This window comes from Vicugna pacos, chromosome 13 (genome assembly GCF_048564905.1).
Source record: "Vicugna pacos chromosome 13, VicPac4, whole genome shotgun sequence".
NCBI classification, from domain to species: Eukaryota; Metazoa; Chordata; class Mammalia; order Artiodactyla; family Camelidae; genus Vicugna; species Vicugna pacos.
The window spans coordinates 66461249-66482337 of NC_132999.1; the positions used below are offsets into that span (position 1 = coordinate 66461249).

At 58.7% G+C, this 21089-nt stretch overlaps 1 protein-coding gene across 5 annotated transcripts in view; it reads left to right on the forward strand.

The window, feature by feature from the left end:
• The window catches only part of MORN1 (MORN repeat containing 1), a 52189-nt gene that overhangs the window by 8328 nt on the left and 22772 nt on the right, over positions 1 to 21089 (forward strand). For all 5 annotated transcript variants that reach the window (XM_072975574.1, XM_072975573.1, XM_072975575.1 and 2 more), the window contains exons 7-10: positions 5362 to 5458; positions 6546 to 6656; positions 14082 to 14205; positions 14602 to 14726. In XM_072975574.1, the coding sequence (XP_072831675.1) occupies positions 5362 to 5458; positions 6546 to 6656; positions 14082 to 14205; positions 14602 to 14726 (457 nt within the window). The remainder of the gene's footprint in view (positions 1 to 5361; positions 5459 to 6545; positions 6657 to 14081; positions 14206 to 14601; positions 14727 to 21089) is intronic.

Consider the following 21089-nt stretch of genomic DNA (forward strand, 5'->3'; position numbering starts at 1 on the left):
CACATTCCCCCAACACTTATGCTTTCTATTTTTTAAAAGAGCCCTTGTAAGGGGCGTGAGCCCCTCAGCTACGGAGCAACTGCGGCAGCCTCAGCCCCGCGGCCCCGCCTCTCTGGGCCACCGCGCCTCCTCCCGTGGCCCTGCACTCCCTGCTCTGGAGCTCATATGAGGGCTGGCCCAGCGTCACCGCCTCCTGGGTCTGGGAGCACATGCCCCTAACACGCTGTCACGTGGGTAGCAAAGATGCCTCAGGCACGAGGGACCTCTGCCCTCTGATTTCCACCCTCAGAGCATTTGCCCCAGAGCAAGGCCGCAGGGCGCCCTCAGCCCTCCTCCTCCTCACTCCCCATTGCTCCGGGATCTGCAGAGCTGCCCTGGGCCGCAGACCTACCAGTAGTCAGCTTTTATTTCTCAAGGTGATTTTATTTCTGAAAAGACAGAGCTCACCCTCGAGCACGTGGAACCGGGGCAGCCGGAGTCCCGGAGGACACGCACTTTGCGTCTGCAAAACCCCCTCTGCTCCCTGGGCCCCGGGCTCCTCGATGCACAGGCCTTAGTGAAACTTGGAGAGCTAGTTCTAGAAAAACCTTATTCCTGAAAAAAAAAGTGGTAAAGCTTCTTCTGTTAAAAAATAGCAACGGTATGTCCCAAAGCCAGAGTGGCTCCCCTCTCTCACCGTGGGGCCAGGAGGTCAGGCTTGGGGGCCGGTCGCTGCAGCCGGTTTACAGGCGGTCAGAGGGCGCCTCCCACCTTTGCCCCCCCGACGCCTCCTGGTGGGTGTGGGGGCCCCAGTGTTCCTGGCTTGCGTTTTCTGGAGCCCTTGTGCTACCCCCACCTCTGTGGGCCACGGGGACACACATGCCCAGTGGCGGGGAGCCCACTCCGTGGAGCCTGGGGACTGACCAAGGGCCATGGAGGTGAGCACACGGACGGGTGCAGGCGTGCTGGTCAGTGAGACCCAGCCCGGTGTGCACACGGAACGGCCCCGCCTGCGTGACTGCTCTGCGGTCCCTCCAGCAGCTGCACTCCCGCTGTCCCTGGGGCGCCTCCTTGCGCCTTGGCTGCCCTTCTCGTGTTGGCTTTCCCGGAGGGAGGCCTGCTGGTCCGTGCACCTGCTCGCCACACAGAGCAGGTGGCCGGCCTTCTGTGCGTCATCACCTGCCGGCGGCTCCCGGCCTCCCCTCTCCTCACCTGTGCATCTGCAGAAACACCGGGCCTCGTGCCCCTGGGCCACTGTCCCCGACAAGGAGGTCACAGTCCAGGAGTGTGGGGCCCTGACCCCAGCGGCTCAGTGAACCCAGAAGGACCATTCAAGCATCCCGGGAGGAGGGGTCTGGGCACCAAGCCGTCGCAGAACCAGGGCGGGCCCCACGTTCCCTGTGGGGCGCAGCGTCCGTGGACGTCAGAACTTAATGCATGAAGACAGTTTGCATTTGCATCAGTGGGACTTGTCACACTTTGAACTCCGAGAAGCTTATGCCCAGGATCGAGCAGGCCAAAGGGACGCCTTAGGGGCCCTGCTGCTGGCTGGGACTGAGGGGCGTTGTCTGCGGAGACCTGTGGGCGAGGGCCCCCCACGCCGGCCTGGGCACCCACGGCTGCCCCGGCCGGCCACCCGAAGACCAGAGACCCCGGCCCACGGGACACACACAGGGCCCAGGCAGGCGACAGAGCCACACCCCAAGCTGGCCTGTGAGCGTGACCTCACCCACCTGCCCCGGGCTGAGTCCTGTGACAGCGGGAGGAGTGGCTTCTCCAGGCCGCGGGGCCATTGGTGTAGGCGCTGGTGCCCAGGGCCCTGGGGGCCGGGAGAGACAGGTGTGCCGGGGAGCGAAGGCTTCTGACCGGCGGGATCAGTGTGTGCCTGGGAGGCACCATGGCCGCAGAGCCCTTGCGCTCCCTCGCCTTCCCTGGGGGGACCAGCACATCAACAGGAAGGCACCCTGCGCGTCGAGAAGGGCCAGCGCACATTTCTCACAGTTTCTTCCAACTCACTTGTAGTGGGGCACCAAGGAGCCCCCGACCCCAGCCCCCAAGTCTCTGCTCATCGAGCAAAGGACGGAGCTGTGAGGCCGCGGGGTGACGGGTGCGCCTCACTCCCTCCCTGCAGGACTGTCTCTGGACGAGGGGCCCCGTTCCCCTCCTCTTGCTTTCTCTCTGGGAGGCCCAGGTGCCTGCGTGGCCCTGTCAGCCTCACCTCCTCCCTGCGTCGCGCCTGCCACATGCGGGTCCCCACCTGGCCTCACCTGGACAGGGAGGACGGAGAGCCCCGGGCCCCTCCTGGCCTGGCCCCCGCTGCCCCGGGGGGCTGGCCTCCTCGGGGAGACACGTTAACACGTGTTTGCTCATGCTTGGGCGCGTGTCAGCTAATGGGGAAAGGGCAGACCTTTCAAAGGCGTGATTTATGACATTAATTAGGATTCCACACTGCTGGATTTGCTACGCTGCTCACTGGCTCCCGTGTCGTATCTGTCCCTGGAAGGCCTGTGCGGAGCCTGAGCTGTGTGGGGCGGGCTCAGACTCCAGTCGCGGGTCAGAAAGAACCCCGGTAGTGCCGTGGACTATGAGCGCAGGACGACGCGGCGCAGGGAGCCCTGACCCTGCTCACAGCCTGGGGTCTGATGGGTGTAGTTACTTGCTGCCGATTTCCTCTTCCAAGACCCGCGGACCCCACCGCTCCGCCCTCCTTCTCTCCTAAAGGCTGCGCTCTAGTTTCGCGGAAGGCCAAGGGGACGGGCAGGGCGAGCAGAGACTCGACCCCGACACGGTCAGTGGGTCTGGTGGGCACTGCGCTGCTTGGAGAGTCCGCTGTGCTGATCCAAGCCCCACGTTGTCTTGATGGAGCCAGTGAGTGTTTGCGAGCCTCCAGGAGGCTCACGTCCCTGGACCAGACCTGCTGGATATGATCGCCACCTGGGAGGGGAAGGGAGAGGCCGCTGGGAGGTGCCGGCCAAGCACCATAGAGCTTTGCCCCTGTTTGGTGAGAACGCTGGGAGTCACATGATGCAGAGCTCGGACAGGGAGGCCGAGGAGGGTTGTGTGTGCAGCATGGGTGCCGGCGTGGGCGCGGTGGGGCTGGCCTGCATGGAGCTCCAGCCCGCTTTCCAGCATCTTGAATCCCTACCTTGAGTCTCCTACTTGCGTCCTCAGCCCGTGGCTCAGGTCTGGGACCTGACATCCACCTCGCAGGATGGGGTGGCTCAGCTCTGCTGCTGGGGGCAGTCATGAGGGCAGGTGGCACATTTGCCCAGGAGGCTGGGCGCGGCAGCCCCACACGAAGGTGTTGGTCTCTGGAGGAGGCCACCGTTCTTTGGGGCCACCGGCCCTCTGCCCCAGCTTCCTTTGGGGCCTGACCACGTCGCACTACACCCTCTGCTGATGCCCAGGCCCGGGGACTGGCCCCGGTGGTCCCTGTATCCCCAGCTCCCAGTGCGGACGGACATCTAAGCCACAGGGCTGGTTGGGGGGCGGGTGGGGTGGGGCCAGTGAGTTGGGTATGGCTCGTAACAGGTTTGCATTTGGTCGGCTGTGATCTGCTTGACGTTGGTGACATCCCAGTTCTGGGGACGGTGTCACGAGGGCTGTCCTCCTGCTGAGCGCAGCATCCCAGCGACTGCCCACCTGCAAGCATGCCCCACGGCCCAGCAAACAGGCAGAGTAACGGGACGGGGTGCTGGAGCCGGGAAAAGGCCAGGCACCCACGGTAAAGCACAGCTCGGGGGCGGCCCCCTGCCCTCCCAAGGCTGTCCCCACCTCGGCTTGGGGACAGCAGCCCAGCTGGGCCCAGGAACCCCGTGCTGCGGCCCCTCCCCCCGTCACCCCACCCATCGTGGTCAGTGAGCACTGCTGCACATGGGCGCACAGCACGCACGCACACCCCCACCCCACCCCGTGCACGCACGTGTATGCAGGGCAACCCGTCCTGGGAGCTGGCCCTGTGACCTCAGACGCTGCTCGGACGCCACACTAGCCCTGGCGATGGTCGGCCCGTGACCGGGCCCCCCACTGCCTGGCCTGGGACGGTAGCACCCGCTGGGCGGCTGCCCTGACACCTGGGCCTCCCCACACTTCGGCCTGGCCCACCGCCTGCAGGCGGAAGCCACGACTAGGGGTGATGATCAACCATCCGCCACGTCAGCTGCGGAGGGCACCGGGCGTCCCGGGACACAGCAGTGTGTGGCCTCTGGGGGCACGTGCTCTCTCCATGCCCTCCGGGGCTGGGGGCTGGAGGGCCAGCCCTGCCTCTGCCCACCTGACAACCCCCTGCCCGGCCCCTCCTGAAGCCTCATGCTGTTGTCTTGCTGCCGCTGCCAGGCACCCCGCCACGATGGCACAGCTCTCTGGTGGCCAGGCTGGAGGGTGGGCTGTGGCCAGGCCTCTCCCCCGGCCGCTACTAGCATGGTCACAGTGACAGCCGTGGAAGGCTCCCTTCCGCAGGTTTGGGGACAGCCCAGCTCCTTACGTCTGCAGCCTTCAGGGGCTGTTCCCATGGGCCCATCTGCCAGGCGCCTCGGCCGCCCGGGCCGCCCCAGGCCCCCGCCTGCGCCACACTGAGTCGGGTGCCCTCTCTTCCCCGCGTCCAGCAGGCAGTGCTCCCTCCACAGGGCACAGATGCAGCCCGGCCCCAGCGGCCCGCCCACGGGGCCCACTCGGAGGGCAGGCGGGGAGGGGGCCCAGCGAGCTTCTGCAGAAGCATGAATAGAACTTGAACGCGCCTTTGGCTAACTCTTCTCCTAATAGCAGTAATTCACAGTCGGGTAACATGCCATTAAGATCTCGAAATTCTCCACAGAAACAATCTTCCTGCTTTCACCTCGTTCTTGCCTTCTGTGTGTGTGCACTGTTTACAAAGCCTGCTTATTATGGGGTGGCAGAGTTGGGGTGTGCAGCGAGCCGGCATCTCCCCCGGGGGCACAGCTATGTGGGTTCAGACTGTGTTTTTAATTGGCCTTTTCATTATCAAGGGTGATGTCGGAGCACTGAGGGCCCCTCAGCCCCGCAAGCTGCCCCCCGCCGATTTGGGCCTCCCTGCGATGCTCTGCACAAATGCAGAATCTCTGTACCGAAAGGGTTTTATGCTGAAAAGTGTGCCCTTTGGAGCAGTATTTTGTTTGCATTTTGTATTCATGCCATTGTCCCCAAACTTCCTGACTTCTCAAAATTCCAAGGGGAGGGCATTTTGCAAAGCACATGGGGTCGCCCTCGGGAAAGCGTGGTTTCCCAGCAGCCTTTGGTCCCCAGGGCCCTTAGAGCCTGGGGTCTGCGGTGCTGGCCGCATGCTGTGCCGTGCCAGGTGGAGGCTGCCCCGGCTGTGCCTCCCCTAGGGCCGAGCCATCTGAGCCCAAGGGGTTCTCTCTGCAGGGTCAGTGGCACAGCGACGTCTTCAGTGGACTGGGCAGCCTAGCCCACTGCTCTGGGGTCGTCTACCGAGGGATGTGGGTCAACGGCCACCCCATGGGTAAGTGCCCCCCGCTTCCCGGTGCCCTGACCGGGTCCTCGTGTGGGGTCCCGTCTGGGTCTGGCCGAGTCCTCTCCCAGATGGCCTGGGCGGTCTTGCAGGAGGTGTGGACTGGAGATACTAAGGGGCTGGGACGAAGTGGAATCTAAAATCCTCTTTGGGAAACGGCGTGCTCTGATAGGGTGTCACAGGGCTCGCAACGTGCAGAGGCCCGAGTCAGACCTCGGACCCGAGGGGTCCTGCCTCATGCCGGCCTCCCAGCCTCGGGTCTCGCTCTCCCGGGCTCTGGGCGTCTGGCCTCCCCCACAGCCTCCATCCAGTCCCTGTCCTGAGCACTCTGCGCCTTGGCATGACCAAAGGCGGCCTCTGGCCTGGGGGGTCCTCTGCTGGGGGGCAACCTCCCCTCCCTCTGTTGCCCCCTGGGCACGAGGGGGCCTTCTCTTAGACTCCAGGAGGAGGGTGCTGCCCCAGGGGTCAGTCTGGCCGCGGACATGGGTCGCTGGTCAGAGCCTTGGTGCCAGGTCCACAGGTGCAGCTGCTGGATCAGGGCTGACGGACCAGGCTCCTGGGGGCCCGGGTCTGAGCACCACCCCCGTGCCTCGGGACCCCTTTGCTGGGAGAGGCAGCAGGTCCACAGTAGCAACCACCTCCACCTGCTGGGCCAGGCAGGCCTCCTCCCTGGGGAGAGGTGGAGCTATGCCGAGGATGCCCCCACAGTTCCTCGTGGAGCAGGGGTGGCCCTGACCCGGGGGGCCCCCCACATACCCCAGGCTGGCTCCTGGGTGAACAGCCACAGCTCCTCACCCAGGACACATCAGGTCAGGGACTCGGACACGGTAGGCAGGGCCTGAGTCTGAGCAGCGGGCGGGAGGACGAGCTGGCTCATCTTCCCACCATGACCCATCAACGCTTTAAATAATCGTAGCTGACCCTAGGGCCAGGTCAAGCCCACCCCGAAAGCCGTGTTATCTGTGTTGGAGCCCGCGGAACACCTGAGAGGGCCAGCCCCGCGGCTCTCCCGGGGGTGGGGGGGGCGAGCAGGCGGCCAGCCCCGCCCCCGCGGCAGGTGCACTCCGTTCTCTCCCAGCGCAAGCCACGAGGATGGTGATTCTGGGTCCGGAGGTGTTGGACGTGGCCCAGGGAGCTTCTCTCACTTTGACGGTCCAGCTGCAGCAGGCGGACGGGGAGGTGGCCAAGGGTAAGTGTTTGCAGGAAGACACCCAGCTTTTCCAAGAGACAGGCAGGCAGGTGTCAGGTTCTTAAGCAGTGAAAGTGCAAACAAGATGCACAGGTGGCCTCGCAGCCCGGCTGCGCCGAAGTAACCCTGTGGGGCGTCCTTGTCGCCAGAGTCTCAGCTGAAGGGCAGCAGGCGTGCAAGCCCTGGGCTGACAGGAGCGTGTGGGCTGTGTGGGCACATGCGTGTGTGTGTGCAGGTCACGCAAAAAAAAAGAGTCCAGAAGGAGGCGGCGCCTGGACGTAACCGGGCAAGGGGGGGGCTTCTCGCTGTCTTCCGGGGGGTGATCGAGGAGGGACAGATTCCCACGTGTCGGGGCTGCTCCTGATCAGCCCTGCAGCCAAGCAGAGGACCGACAGCACTTAACACCGGAGAGTGGAGAACAGAGCACCTGGGCGGGGGCAGGCGGGGCGCCCGTGGCTGAGCGCTCGTCCTTGGTTCCGAACATGGAGCAGCTCAGACTCGGGAGCCCCGAAGGAAGCATGTATCAAACGTGTTCAGTCACAATTGCTCTAGTTACCAGCTTCATTGCAGTGTCGTTTATATGCCCTGGAACCCATCTGTATGAAGCGATCCAATGATGGTCAGTGAGTTTGGGGAACCAGGTGACCGTCGCCACGCCCGTCTGGTGTCAGGGCACTTCCTCCCCGCCAAAAGAGCCCTGGTTCCTGCCTCCAGCCGTGCGCCTGCCCCACGCCGGGCACCACGAGTGTGCTGCTCTGCGTGTGGATGGAGTCTCCCCCTGTGGGGTCACGCTCGGCCCCTCGCTCCCGTGTCAGTGCCCCTGTCCCCTTTCTGGACCAGCCGCCTCTCCTCCTCTCCGCCCGGCACCCCTGTCCACCCGCGTCTGTGGATGACATTCGGGTCCTTGGCACTTCTTGGCCACTGTGAACAGTGCTGCTGTGAAGGTCCGCGGGCAGGTGTTTGTGTACATGCATTTTGGTTTCTCTTGGGTTTATACTTACGAGTGGAATTGCTGGATCATATAGTAGTTGTGTGTTTAAATTTTTCAAGAAACAGGTGAACTGTCTTCCAAAGTGGCTGCACCGTTTTACCACCCCATTAGCCACATGGGACGAGGATTTCTCCTCGTCCTCATCAAGGACTCGGCACCCTGAGGCCATCCAGTGACCTCTCCGTCTGGGTTTGACTTGCATTTCCCTGAAACTGCTGGCGTTGAGCAGCTTTCCGAGTGCTTGTTGGCCACTTGTATGTCTTCTGCTGAGAAATGTCTATTCATGCATTCCAGCCGTTTTTTAAATGGGGTTGTTTGTCTTAGTTTTTAGTTGCACAAGCTCTTATGTATTCTGGATACAAGTCCTTCATCAGATACACCTTTGCAAATACTTTCTTTCAGTCTGTGGCTTATCTTTTCATCTCCTTAATGTTGTCTTTTGAAGTGCAAACTTGTACAATTTTGATAAAGTCCAGCTTGTCCATTTTTTCTTTCACAGGCCGTCGTCTTGGTGACGTATCTAAGGATTCTCAGCCCAAGTTCACAGAGACTTTCTCCTCTTTTCTTCTACAGCTTTTGCTCTTCGTCTAGGTCTGTGATCGTTTTGAGTTAATTTTTGAGGATAAGACAGAGGTCTAAATTCATCTTTTTCTGTGTGGATTCCAGTTGTCCCAGTGCCATGTGTCCCATTCCTACGTTTGCCCCACTGATTGCCTGGGCACCGTGGTGGAGAGGCACTTGACCACGAGGGTGAGGGTTTCCGGCTGGACTCTCAGTTCTGTTCCATTGATCTACGTGTCTCTCTGACACCATGGCCACACCATCTTGATCATTGTAGCCTGGAATTGGCGATTTCTCCAGTTTTGGTTCTTTTGCAGAATTGTTTTGGCCATTCTGGGACCCTTGTATTTCCATGTAAATATTTTAGGGTCGGCTTGTCAATTTCTGCCACTAAATCAAGCAAGCCGGCTGGGATTTTGTCGGAGGTGCACCGACTCTAGCCAGGAGACCTGCCGCTAACGGTCCTGAGTCTTCCAACTCAAGAAGGCGAAACACCCCCCATCTCGGTCCGCCTTTGCTTTCATCGGGGTTTGTGCTTTTCAGTGTGCAAGTCTTGCACTTCTTTTGTGAGATGTGCTAATAAATGATGAATAACTTGTTACTGGTTGTTTAATTATGGTTTGTTTATTCAGAAATTAATTCATTCTGTACTTTGTGCTATTGTGTATGGAATTATTACCTTCGTTTCAGAAGCCGCCAGACCACAGTTGATTTTTATGTATTGGTCGTATATCCCCTGACCTGGTGAGACACGCTGTCCTGCAGTTTTTCTGAGGACCTAAGGTTTTCTAGATACAGATCATGTCTACGAGGAAATGCAATTTTAGTTCTTCCTTTGCAGCCTGGGTGTGTTTTCTTTCCACTTGTTCTGCACTGGTTTACATTCCCCCAGCAAGACTGCGGGTCCCAGCTCCACGTCCTCACCACTTGCCACCCCGCCCGTCGTCGCAGGCGTCCTGTGGGTGTGAGGCGGTGTCTCACTGTGGTCCTGCTTGCGTTTGCCTGATGAGTAAAGACGTGGAGCACGTTTTCGTGCACTGATTGGCCGTCTGTGCATCTTCTTTGGAGAAACATCTATTCGGATCCTCTGCGCATCAAAACATCGGGGCAACTTGTCTTTTTACTGTGGGTCGTTGAGAGCTCTTTACATACTCTGGATGCAAGTCTTTTATCAGATATCTGGCTTGCAAATATTCTTTTCCCATCTTGTGGGCTGTCTTGCACTTTCTTAATGGTGTCTTTTGAACACAGAAGTTTAACTTTTGATGGCGTCCGGTTGCTCTGCCGTCTCCTTCCGTCGCTAGTGCCTTCTGGAACCGCATCTAGGAAGACTCTCTCGCCCACAGGCATGGAGGTTTAGCCCCGCGCTTCCTCCTCAGCGTTTGCGTGTTTAGCTCTTACATTTAAGTCTGGGGTCTATTTGGCGTTGATCTTTGTACGTGGGGTGAGACGGGGGTCCGGCTGGCTTCTTTCACACGTGGACACCCAGCAGTCCCGGTGTCATCTGCTAAAAGACTGTTTTCCTTCATGAATTACCTGGACATCCCATCTGCTAAAATTTTGTTCAGCGTTTTGCCTGTCTCTTCATCAGGGTATCGCTCTCCTTTCTTCTTACGACGTCTCTGTCTGGGTTTGGGGCTGGGGTGACGCTGCCCTCAGCTAAGCTGAGAAACTCCCTCCCCTTCAATTTTCTGAAAGCGTTTGTGTTGAATTGGTATCTCTCCTTCTTAAACGTCTGGTAGGGTTCGGTATGAAGCCCATCTGGGCCTGGAGTCTTCTTCGTGGGAAGGTGTTTGAGTGTGGTTCCACTTCCCTGGTGGGCGCGGGACCGCCCCGCTCAGCCGTCTCTTCCCGAGGGCGCTGCGCTGGCGCGTACCAGGCTGTCGGCTTCCTTGGTGTCGCCTGTTCGCCGTGTTTCCGGGCTCCCCCTTCGATGACCTGCTGCCACCTCTCTTGTTTCTCGTGCAGATGATCGCTGTCTGCTTTCTTTTTTGCTGACGAGTCTGACTTGAGAGGTTATCCGTTTTACCGATAAACAACCAAAGTTTTGGTTTAATTGGCTTCTGTATTGTTGTCTCTTTTCTATTTCACTAATTCCTGTTTTAATCTTATTATTTCCTTGCTTCTGCTTAGTTTGGGTTTCATTTGCTCTCCTCTTTGTAGTTTCTTCAGGGGGAAAGCGTCTATGGCTATCTGAGACCTTCCTTTTCTAGCACCGAAGCTCATTGCTCGCAGCGTCCCCGTCGGCGCCCCTCTGGCTGTGCCCGCAGACCTCGACGTGCTGTGCGCTCATCTTCGTTCAGCCCCAAGTGCTTTCTGATCTGCCTTCTGATCTCCTCTGGACTCGCACGTTATTTCACAGGGTGTCGTTGCATTGCCGGTGTCTGGGGGTTTTCCAGAGATCTTCCTTCCTCACTGATTCCAATTTAATTCTATGTGGTTATTAGAGCCATACTTTGAATTCCTTTAAATTTATTGAGACTTGTTTTATGGCTCCGAATGCAGTCTATTTTGGTAACGTTCTGTGTGCATTTTGGGAAGAGCATGAAGTCCGCTTTTGTCGGGCAGAACAGTCCACCAGTGTCAGACCTGATGGATTGTGTTGCCGTGGCTGGCAGGTTTGCTGCATCCTTGCTGGTCTTCTAGCCGCTTGTTGCATGAGTTATCGACTGTGGTGCATCGAAATCTATGATTACTCTTGTGTTTTTGTCTATTTCTGCTTTCATTGCTGCCACTTTTAGCTTTGTGTGTTTTGAAGCTCAATTACTAGGGGCGTACACATTTAGGATTTTCATGTCATTTAATTAATTGACTCCTCATCACTGTGAAGTGACGTTCTTTATCTCTGGAAACAGCCTCTGCTCCGACAGCTGCTTTCGGTGATGGTAAGATCATGACTAGCTTTCCTTTGACGAGTATCAGCATTTTTATCCATCCTTTTACCTTTAACCTATTTGTGTCTTTATAGTGTAAGTGGGTTTTTGTGGGCTGCATGTGGTTGGGTCTTGCTTTTTTATCCCATGTAAACATCTCTCTTTTAACTCAAGTGTCTGCGCTGTTCACATTTAACATAATTATTGATACAGCAGGTTTGAACCTGCCACTTTCCGGTTTCTTCTCTATTTTCCCAGCTGCTTTTTCCCCCTTTATGCTCCACTCCTATCTTTTTTGGATTCGCTGAGTATTTTTTAGATTCCATTTTCTCTCCTCTGCTGGTTTATCAATGGTAGCTCTTTGCTGTGTCCTCTTAGGGGCTCCTTCGAGGTTTACACCGTGCGTCGGTCACCTGGCACAGCCCGCTCTCCCGTGACACCATCCGGCTTGACACGTACGGGCTTCACAGTGTACGCTCCGCTCCAACCCCAATCCTCATGCGATTGTTTCAGTGCATTTTACAGTCACGTAACTCAAAAGCTTGCAACGCATCGTTATTGTTTTTGTTTGTACAGTCACGTATCTTCTAAAGAGTGAGAAAACAGGAAGGGAAGTCTCACCTGTGTTTCCCCATCACAGCTGCCACCTCGGGCCCGCTCCTTCCCGCAGGCGCAAACTTCCAGCTGCTCCCATTTCCCTTCTGCCTGAGGGGCGTGACTGTCACACGTGCTTGCTGGCGATGAATCCTTTCAGCTTTCCTACGTCTTGACTTTGCGCTGCTGTCTGATGGATGCTGTGACCACACACGGGGTCCTGGCTCCTCTTCCCGGGCTTCCTGGCGCCGCCTGGTCTGCGCTGTTTTCTGTGGGAAACCTGCCCCACCCGCGCCTCAGGTCTCAGTGCAGACGTCCTTCGTCTCTGGCTTCTCTTCAGGTTTCTTTTTATCGCTGGTTTGAGCAATTTGACTGCGGTGCGACGAGGGGTAGCTGTCTCCATGTTTCTTGCACTTGGGTCCATTGAGCTTCTTGGGTCTCTGGGTTTATAGTTTTCATCAAACTTGGCATATTTCAGCCCTATTTCTTCTGATAATTTTCTGTCACAGCCTTTGCCCGCCGCCCCGAGACCCCGATTATCCACGTGTCAGACGGCTCCAGGTTGCCCCACTGGAGAATCCCCAGGTTCATGGATTCTCCTTCCCGCCCTCCCTTTTTTTCCCCCCCTTTTTTCTCACAGGGTTTCATTCTGGATATTTTCTGTAGCTACATTTTCAAGCTCATGAATCTTTTTTTTTTTTTGCAATATCTAATCTGCCATTGATCACATCCATGTTTTTCGTTTCATAGTTTTCATCTGTAGAGTCAACGTTCTTTTTTGTATCTTCTATGTCTCTACTTAACTTTTGAACACATGGAATACAACTACGATAATAACTTAGAGGGGAGGAGGGTACAGCTCAGTGGTGGAGCACATGCTTAGCTTGCACCAGGTCCTGGCTTCAATCCCCAGCACCTCTATTTAAAAAAATAATAATAATAAATAAATAGACCCAATAACTTCTCTCCCTCTGAAAAAATTAAAAGAATAAATAAATAATTTTTTTTAAATTTGAAAAATATCCTTTTCTGCGAATTCTAACATCTGGGTCAGTTTGAGTTGACGGCGGCTCCCCCTTGTTACGGCTGCACTTCCCTGCGTTCTCTGCGAGCCTGGTGGTCTTGTATTGGATGCTGGACATTGTGAATGTCAACTTGTTGGGGGCCAGAGGCGTCTCTGCTCCTATCAACGTTTTGGAGCTTTGTTCTGGGTGCAGTTCAGTCACCTGGAGACAGTGTAATCCTCTCAGGTCTTGGCTTCAGGGTTTCTTTGTGCTGGAGTAGGGCTCAGCCTAAGAACAGTCACTGCCCAGTACTGAGAGCTCTTCTGAGTCTTGCGGCCTCTCCAAGAACCGGCGCTGACCCCCTCCTGTGGGGCCTCAGGCCCTGCCCCACTCCCATCCTCTCAGGTGGATTTCCACAACCCCCCGGCCTGATCTGCCCTGCGCTGATCTGTGCTCTGCTGTACCCCCGGCGTTCCCACAAAAGGCTGGGCCCCCCTCCCGTCTGCTCCTCTCCCGTGTGAGCCTGTCTCTTCATTCACCCAGAAGCTTTCTGGGCCTGCGCAGCTGCCCACCCACACCAGTCCTGCGCAGTCTCTCAGGGCAGTGACCTGGGTGGCTGTGGAGTCCACGTTGTGTGTTGCCCGACTTCCAGGGACCACTGTCCTGGTCTGATGTCCAGGGTCTTGAAAACATCATCTTATATCTCGTCTGCTCCTTTGGTTACTTCAGGTAGGAGGGTCAGTGGGTCCCAGTTACTCTGTCTTGACCAGAAAGCGAGGCCAGTCAGCCCACTGGTGGTCTTTATGCCCCACCCGGTTCCTCTTCTCTCCAAGTCCACATACTCCCGGGTTTGCCCTGCGCGTCTCAGCAGATCTCAGCAGCCCGGGCTGGACAGGCAGGGCCCTTACTGGCACTGGTCCATGCTCGGTGTTGGCTCTGAACCCCTGAGTCCAGACGGCCAGGCCTGTGCTCGGTGCCTTGCGGATGTGGGCCAGAGGTTGGGCCCTCCCCCGGGTCACGGTGGGAGGTGGGTGACCAGCACCACAGAGCTAGCCTCGCTGCGGGTGCTCACTGCAGCCCCCCGCGGCCTGAGTAGGGAGGCCCTGAGGCCAGCCAGCAAGGACAGTCCGTCCTGGAGAGACCTCCCAGAACTGGACTGAGTCAGAACTCCCATCAAGGGGTGGAGGTGTCCCGGGGAGTGTAGAAGGCTCAGCCCAGGGCCGGGGCCGGGAGGAGCAGAGGGACCCGGACATAAGCAGAGCGCTCAGGGCATTGCGGTCGCGGCGGGGCCAGCACCCGGCTCCTCCTGGGGCTCTGTGGCCCAGCGGGACGGGATGAGACCTGGGCCCTGAGGCCCCGCCCCACCCCGCCCCTTGCACACACGCCCTCCCTCCTTCTGAAGGCGAGGACGGCAGGGTTTTGAAGGTCTCAGCGGGTGTCAGGCGTGTGCAGCTCCCAGCATACTCGGAGGTCATCTTCTTCAAAGTGGACGAAGGTGGCAGAGAGACACCCATCCAGACCCCATTGTGAGTATGGGGGACCCTGGGGGACCCCCTTGCAGGGCAGGGAGGGGTTCCTCCTCGACTCTGAGCCCCTCCCACACCCTCCAGGACACTGTGAGCACTGGGGACACGCACACTGTCTGGTGGGGGGAAGGGGAGGCACCTTCAGACAGTGGGGGCCAGACAGGGGTACAGGGGGGCAGGGAGGGGGTCTGGGCAGGGGGACAGGGAGGCAGGGAGGACAGGGCTTCAGGGAGAGTCCCTCCCCTGCCCCTTCCTTCTCACTTCCCTGGTCTCAGTGTGGCCACCTTGGCCCTTCCTCCTCCCTGGACCTGCCCCAGGGCCCCCTTGTTCCCTGCAGCCAGGTGTCACCCCTAGCTTGGCGTCAGGCAGAGCCCAGCCCTGTCCTTCCCTCCGCAGCGGGTTCCAGTGTCTCTCCTTCCCTCTGTCCAGCCCCCAGTCCGGGGGCCTGGAGCCCAGAGCTGCCCTAGGAAGTGCCGATGCCGACTCGCCGCCCGCTGAGGCAGACCCCATGCGCCGGGCCGGTGAGTGCTGTCAACCAAGGGTCTGCGGTGGGCAGCATGAGCTTGAGTGTTCAGGGTGACAGCGGTGGCCCCAAAGCCGGACAGGAGGAAACAAAGTTGAGCCCTGAGATGAGTGGACCTGGGAGACACAGGCCATCCTGGGAAAGCGGTGCCCAGGCCCCAGCAGACCTCGGCCGGACAACAAGTGGGACCTGCTTCCGAAGGGCTATCGCCGTGGCAGGGGGTTAAACGGCAGGCTGGGGGCTGCTGACCTGGCATCCAGGCTGCTGCCCGTGCTCACCATGCAGACCCAGGGCCCTCGTGGGGTTGGGGTCAGCGGTCCTGAGTCTGCCGCGGCGCTGTCCTGTGCTCTCCACACTCACCTCCCCTTGTCACCGTGACCACAGAGTGAAGTCCTCCTGTTTGTTCACCTGGCCGATGATCTGAGGGCTGTTTCTGCTCAGGGCTATCCCTGGAGGATGGCAACCCCACCAAGGCCACTGCCCTGGGAGGCCTGTGGTCAGCCTGGACAGGACTCTGGGCCCCCAGGGTGTCTGTAGGGACCTTGTGGGCCTGACAGTCACGCGTGTTCACCTGATTTCCGGCTGATTCCACTCTGACTGGAGCGCACGGCATCGCCACATGCGCCGGCCCCCGATTCTCACGGCGGCGATGCGGCTCCGGCACCGGCAAAGCCCGGCTCCCCCAGGCCCGGGCGAGCAAAACCCACTCACTAGAACACAGGTCTGGCTTCCCATGGGTTTTTGGGATTATTCCCGGAGGCCGTGGTGGCACTTGGAGCGGATCAGAGTCCAGTCACTGCAGTCCGTCACAGATCCAACCCTCCCGGTGCAGGGGCGTTGCGGTAATGGTAGAAGGCATCCCGCCCAGCATGGGCCGCGGGGTCCGCCGGGTCCCTCGCCCTCGGCGTGGGAAGTGCAGCTGCGCCCGACCCGCCTAGGGCGCCGGTGTCTGGGGCCGGGCCCCCGCCCGGGACCCGCACACACTCTGCTCTGGTGTACGGGCCCGCACGCTCTCCTCAGCCGTCTGCGGGGCCCGACCTCACAGTTAGGGCTCCCGCTCTGGGTGCGGCCGGGGTGGGGCGGGGTCGGGGGCAGAGACTTGCCGAGTCCACAGCCCGGGCCAGCCAGGGCGGCTGTGTGGGGCTGGTGTTGCAGGAAAGCGGGGCACGAAAGGAGGGCTGGGCCCCAGGCTTCGGGCGGGTCCCTGGGAGGCGCCCCGCCAAGTGAGGGTCCTTGGCTTCGCGCAGAGAAGAACTCAAGAGTGAGCCCAGGGGGAGTGAGGTACATTTGTTCGGGGAGACGTGCTCCTCAGACGGTGCGCAGGCGGCTCTGAAGGCGAGAGGCCCGGGGCAGGGGTTGCTAGTTTTTATAGGCGCGGTAACTTCATATGCTAACGAGCTGGAGGCTTATTCCGACCATTTGGGGGCTGGGATTCCCAGGAACTGGGACCACCCACATTTGGCCTTTTATGGTCAGCCTGGGAACTGTCTTGGCACCTGTGGGAGGGCCATTCACCATGCTGATACATTGCAGTGAGCGGACAGTGAGGCTCAAGGTCGCCTGGAGGTTGAGTCTTCAGCCATCTCCGGGCCTGGTTGGTTCTACCCAGTTTTTGTCATATCCTCAGTTGCTGTGTCCTTCTTTTAATGGCTGTGCCCGACTCCTCCGCTCCTGTCTCACTGAGACAAGGCAGCGTTCAGACCGAGGCCCGGGTCCTGCCCTCACGGGTCAGGCAGGGCCAGTGGGTCACCTGGTGGGGCAAGGGCCCCTTGGTGGCCTGGCCTGAGACCCCCTCTCTGCTTCCACCTCAGTTTATAGCAGCAAGTTTAGCTGCGTCGAAGAATGTGCTCCTATTTCTGCGTAAAAGCGCCCCCTGGGTGCCAGGCCTCCCCGGAGGGATTTCAGGGCCGCTCTGGAGGGGAGGGCTCGCAGGAATCCTGGCCTGAACTGGGTCCCGCGTGGGCCAAGGCGGGCTGGCGGGCTGGACTTGGCTTGGCGGGATGTGGGTATCGAGCCGTAGAAACTGCCTTTGGAGAAGCCGGGGACCAGGTTTCCGCTCTTGTAAGATCCACTCAGTTCCAGCCCTCAACTCTCTGCATCTGGCGCTGAGTCAGAGGCCCTGGGTCCCCCCCAGGTGTGTCTGGGGACCTACCCAGAGTCTCCACCATGTTTCCTCTTGTACAAACCGAGGCCGTCACAGCATCTGCCTCCATGACCCTGACCCGGTGCCCCGCTGCACCCCCTCCATCCCAGCCACAGGGTCTGACCTAAGAAGTGCACCTGAGAAGGGAGAGGGCCCGCTGCCCAGAGGCCAGGGGGCTGAGCTCTGCTTTTGCTTCTCCTAAAACTGACCGTTCCCTTTGTGGGAACAGGTTCACGCAGGACCATTCCCACTGAAAGTCTTCCCCAACACAGCTGCCTTCAGAGCGTCCCCCAACCCCTCAGACATGTTAGCAGGGGTCTGGGCCGGCTCAGGGTCACGAACACGCTGTGTCCGTCTGTCCTCCGTCTGTCCTGATGTTCGAGCTCTGCCGTGAGTAGGATTGTGGTTAGTCCAAGTAAGAGAAACCGAGATAATCACGGTTGAAAGTGGGGGCCTGGAGGGGTCACCTCGTGTCCCAGCTCCTGGTCAGCAGGAAGGAGGGGGCCGGGGCTGCTGGGGCCTAGGGTGCGGCCGGCAGGACCTGGGACCCCGGGATGGAGCGGCGCCGGAGGGGAGCACGGGGCTGCGGGGGCGGGGAGTGAGTGAGGCTTTTTTTTAAGTAAAATGGCTTATTCTCAGGCTCTCCAGGGACAGAGATCTTCCCTTATTTGTTTTTACCTATTTGTTTGTTTATTTTTGCAGAGGGAAGGTACTTAGGTTTATTCACTTATTTTTTTCGGTGGTGGTCCCAGGGATTGAACCCAGGACCTCGTGCGTGCCAAGCACGCACTCTCCCATTTGAGCTATACCCTCCCTTCTTCTTTAGCTTCTAAGTTTTCCTTATCCACTGTCTGAGAAGGCACAAAGTGCAAGCCCCACGTGCACAGGATCACAGAGCAGGACCCTTTCCTCCTGGGAGTGAACCTGTGTGTCCTCGAGACCGTCCGCCTCACATTCACCCCCGCCCCCAGCCACAGCCCTTCCTTGCTTGTCCTCCCCTAGGCCAGGCCTTCGCCAAGGGTCTGAGAGCCTTTTTCAAGCCTTCAGAGAGTCCAGGGGTCTCGGGTTCCAGCCCGAGCCGCCGCCTGCCTCTGCGCTCACCTGGGCGAGGGCTGTGTGAGGAGGGACGCAGTCGTGGAGGGTGGGGGCCCTGGATGTCAGAGGGCATCCCCCTACAGCTCTGGCCACAGCCAGGATCTCCTCACCACAGGTCTCTCGAGTGCGGGGCAGAGGGTTTTAGCTTGAAAGGCGATTTGGTACAAGTCCTGAAATAAATTTGGGCCAGAAAATCTCTGACTGTCCCTCTTGAAGCACAGTGACCCTGGAGGAGGGAGTCCCATGAAATGTGCTTCCACGTTGGTCCCTTCCAGCCCAGGGTCACAGGCGTCCACACACAGCACAGCCAAACACAGGACAGCTTTTGTCCTGTCGCTCGGGCACCCTGTGCTCAGCAGGGCACCCCCTCCCCCGGTTACCTGTCTCTCCCCAGCTGACTCAGTGGGGCACTGAGCTCACACGAGCACCTGCTAAGTTTGGCTTCTTCCTAGGCGGACTATGTGCTTGCAGTGAGGTTTGGCTGCTTCTAACACAATCATGGCCTCAGCCCCATCGCTGTTTGTTCCTGACGTGAGTTTAGAGGCAGGGGTGACCTCCCTCCTGATCACCAGGAACTCCAGCTTCTGTTTCCTATTCTGCTGCTCTGCCATCTTTTGCCCATCACCTCATGGTCCAAGAGGGCTGCACAAGTGCCAGCCATCATGTCCCTATTCCAGCTAGCAAGAAGCAGGAAGGAGGGGCCTTCCCTTCTGAGAAGCTCTCTGGGTATTCCACCCACTGCCGCTCACACCTCATTGGTTATGCAACCACCCCAGGCCACAAGGAGACAAGAAACACAATTTCCAGCTATGACCAGGTTCTGTTACCAGAGAAGAAGGGGAGACTGGGTATTTCGCATCAACCAGCCACCTTTGCCGAGTGATTTGGGAGCCCAAGTCAGAAATCTGGTCATCAGCCTACACCACGGGGCCCTGCTGGGTGCGCAGCCGGCGGGTGGGGATCTGGGCCTCCTGCCACCTCTGCCTCCCCTCTGCCTCCGTGGGATGAACCGCCGAAGGGGAGGCTGGTCCATGCCCCCATCCCCACCCTCCCATCCTGCATCCTGCATCTCCTCTTGGGAAGCAGGCCCCACCCAGGACAGCTAACCCAGGCCAGGACCGAGGGCAGTGAATGATAGCAAAGGGGCTCGTGGTGAAGATGCTGGCTCTGCTAGATCAATGGGGTGGGCGGGAGATGCTGTGGTTGTGCAGGGGTTGGGGGGGGTCGCAGCTTTGGGACCTAATGAGGGCCCCAGGGAGGGGCGGCCCACCAGAAGGGGCAGGCAAGCCGGTACTGAGCGCTGGGGGTTAGGAGCTGTGGCTCCCGCCCTGCCCTGCCCTCCTGCCACTGTCCGGGAGGGTTCACTCCCTCAACAGGAAGCAGTGCCCTGGGCAGCCACCCTGGTCCTGGATGGTGGCCCCTCTGGGCTCTCACACTCAGGGTCCTGCGCTGAGGCCCTGGGTGGACAAAGGCCGCGCTGGGAGGCCTGGCCACAGGGTCGGGTCCAGCGGGCCCTGACAGGCGGCACCTGTGGCCTTGCCCCCAGAGGTGGTGCTGGGTGCAGGTGTGCGGCCCCAGGTGCAGGTAAGGACCTACTGCAAGTCGGGGTGAGCTGCTGGGGCCTCCCATCCGGCCCCCTGCCGCTGGAGCACGAGCTCAGGTTCAAACCCTGGAGTGGTTAGGGGTTTCTGGAGGTTGGATGTTGGAAGTTGGCCTGCCCAGGGAGACGGGGAGGGACGCAGGCTCAGAGCAGAAGCATCCCGTGAGGCTGGCCTAAAATCAGAGCAGAGCAGGCGACATCTTATATTTTAAGGCAATTACCCAGTTCAACTTTTTCTCAAGAGCCCAGCAGGCAGGGCAGCCACCTGGTCCTGCTGCAGGCGCTCGGTGCCCTGCACCCCAGGCTTCTCTGGACGAAGTATCCATGGCCTCTCATCACTGTTTCAGAACCACGGGTGCCTGAAGCCTGCATCTGTGCAGCAAGGAGGGGGTCCCGGAAAGACCCCCGCCTCGGGGTCTCAGCCTGTCCCCACAGCCCACCCCACAAGGCAGGCCTTCAGCGCCTGGGGCCAGGTGCTCTGAACCTGTAGGACAGTGGACGGCAGCCTTCCTTCCCCATCCCACGGGCAATTCAGAAAATGAAACCTCTGAAAACTTGGCCCCCGATTATGCAGATAAGTAAGATGAGGAGAGAAAATGCTTTCTCTCTCCAAAGGCCTAATGGCAGTAACATGGAATTCAAACCTCTGTATTGTATTATTTTGTTGATGAGGAATACTTCAGTCGATTACGTGTCTTCAACTTCCCGGTAGACGACTCGCTATTTGTTGAGAAGGCGGCGATGTCGCTGACTGTTGCCAGAGACTCTAAGCCCTGTTTTGGTGAAATCGTAGCGCCCAGACTCTAGTAACAAAGCACGCTGACTCCACGTTCAGAAAGATCTTTATATTTAGCCCCTTACCCTTTTGTGATTCCCACCCACCGCTTCAGACAGCAGGACCTTTTATGTTCATTGCTGTCAGTGGGGTGTCTGCCTTGCAGGGGGCCCCACACCCCCGAGTAATTTAAGCCCCTTGAGTCCTAATGCAGGTGCGGATAATTGCTGGAGGGCCGCTGTCGGGCTGGCTGAGCCCGGGGGCGTCAAACAATCCCCTGTAAACTGGATTTGGGAACCCAAAAAAGCCACAGCAGTGAGGGGAACCTCAGGTCACCTTTTTTTAGTGCACAAAACCCTCCCTTGAAATGTTCCCAATTGATCTGAGTGTCTCCTCTTTTTCACTGTTGAACGATGGTTCTGAGAATTCATCAGCTGGGATCCATGAAGAATCACCCACAACTGTAAGATGATTTTAAAAATCAAGGTGCCCTTTGCCGCTAATCCAATCTTGCCAATAAAAGTGACAAAACGGGTAGCAGGGAACTTCTAGAAATTTCACCGCCTCTTGGGGTGATAACAGGCATTAATGTTTATCGTCTGTGCTTAATTGTGGCAGAATAGCATGAAGGGTCCATATTTTTAAAGGAAAATTTGTGCTGTAAATTCCTTGTTCAGGAATCACACCAGCTAGAGGGAGAGTCCCAGAGGAGTGTCAAAAGATACCTACCGCGTTCCTTCCAGTGCCA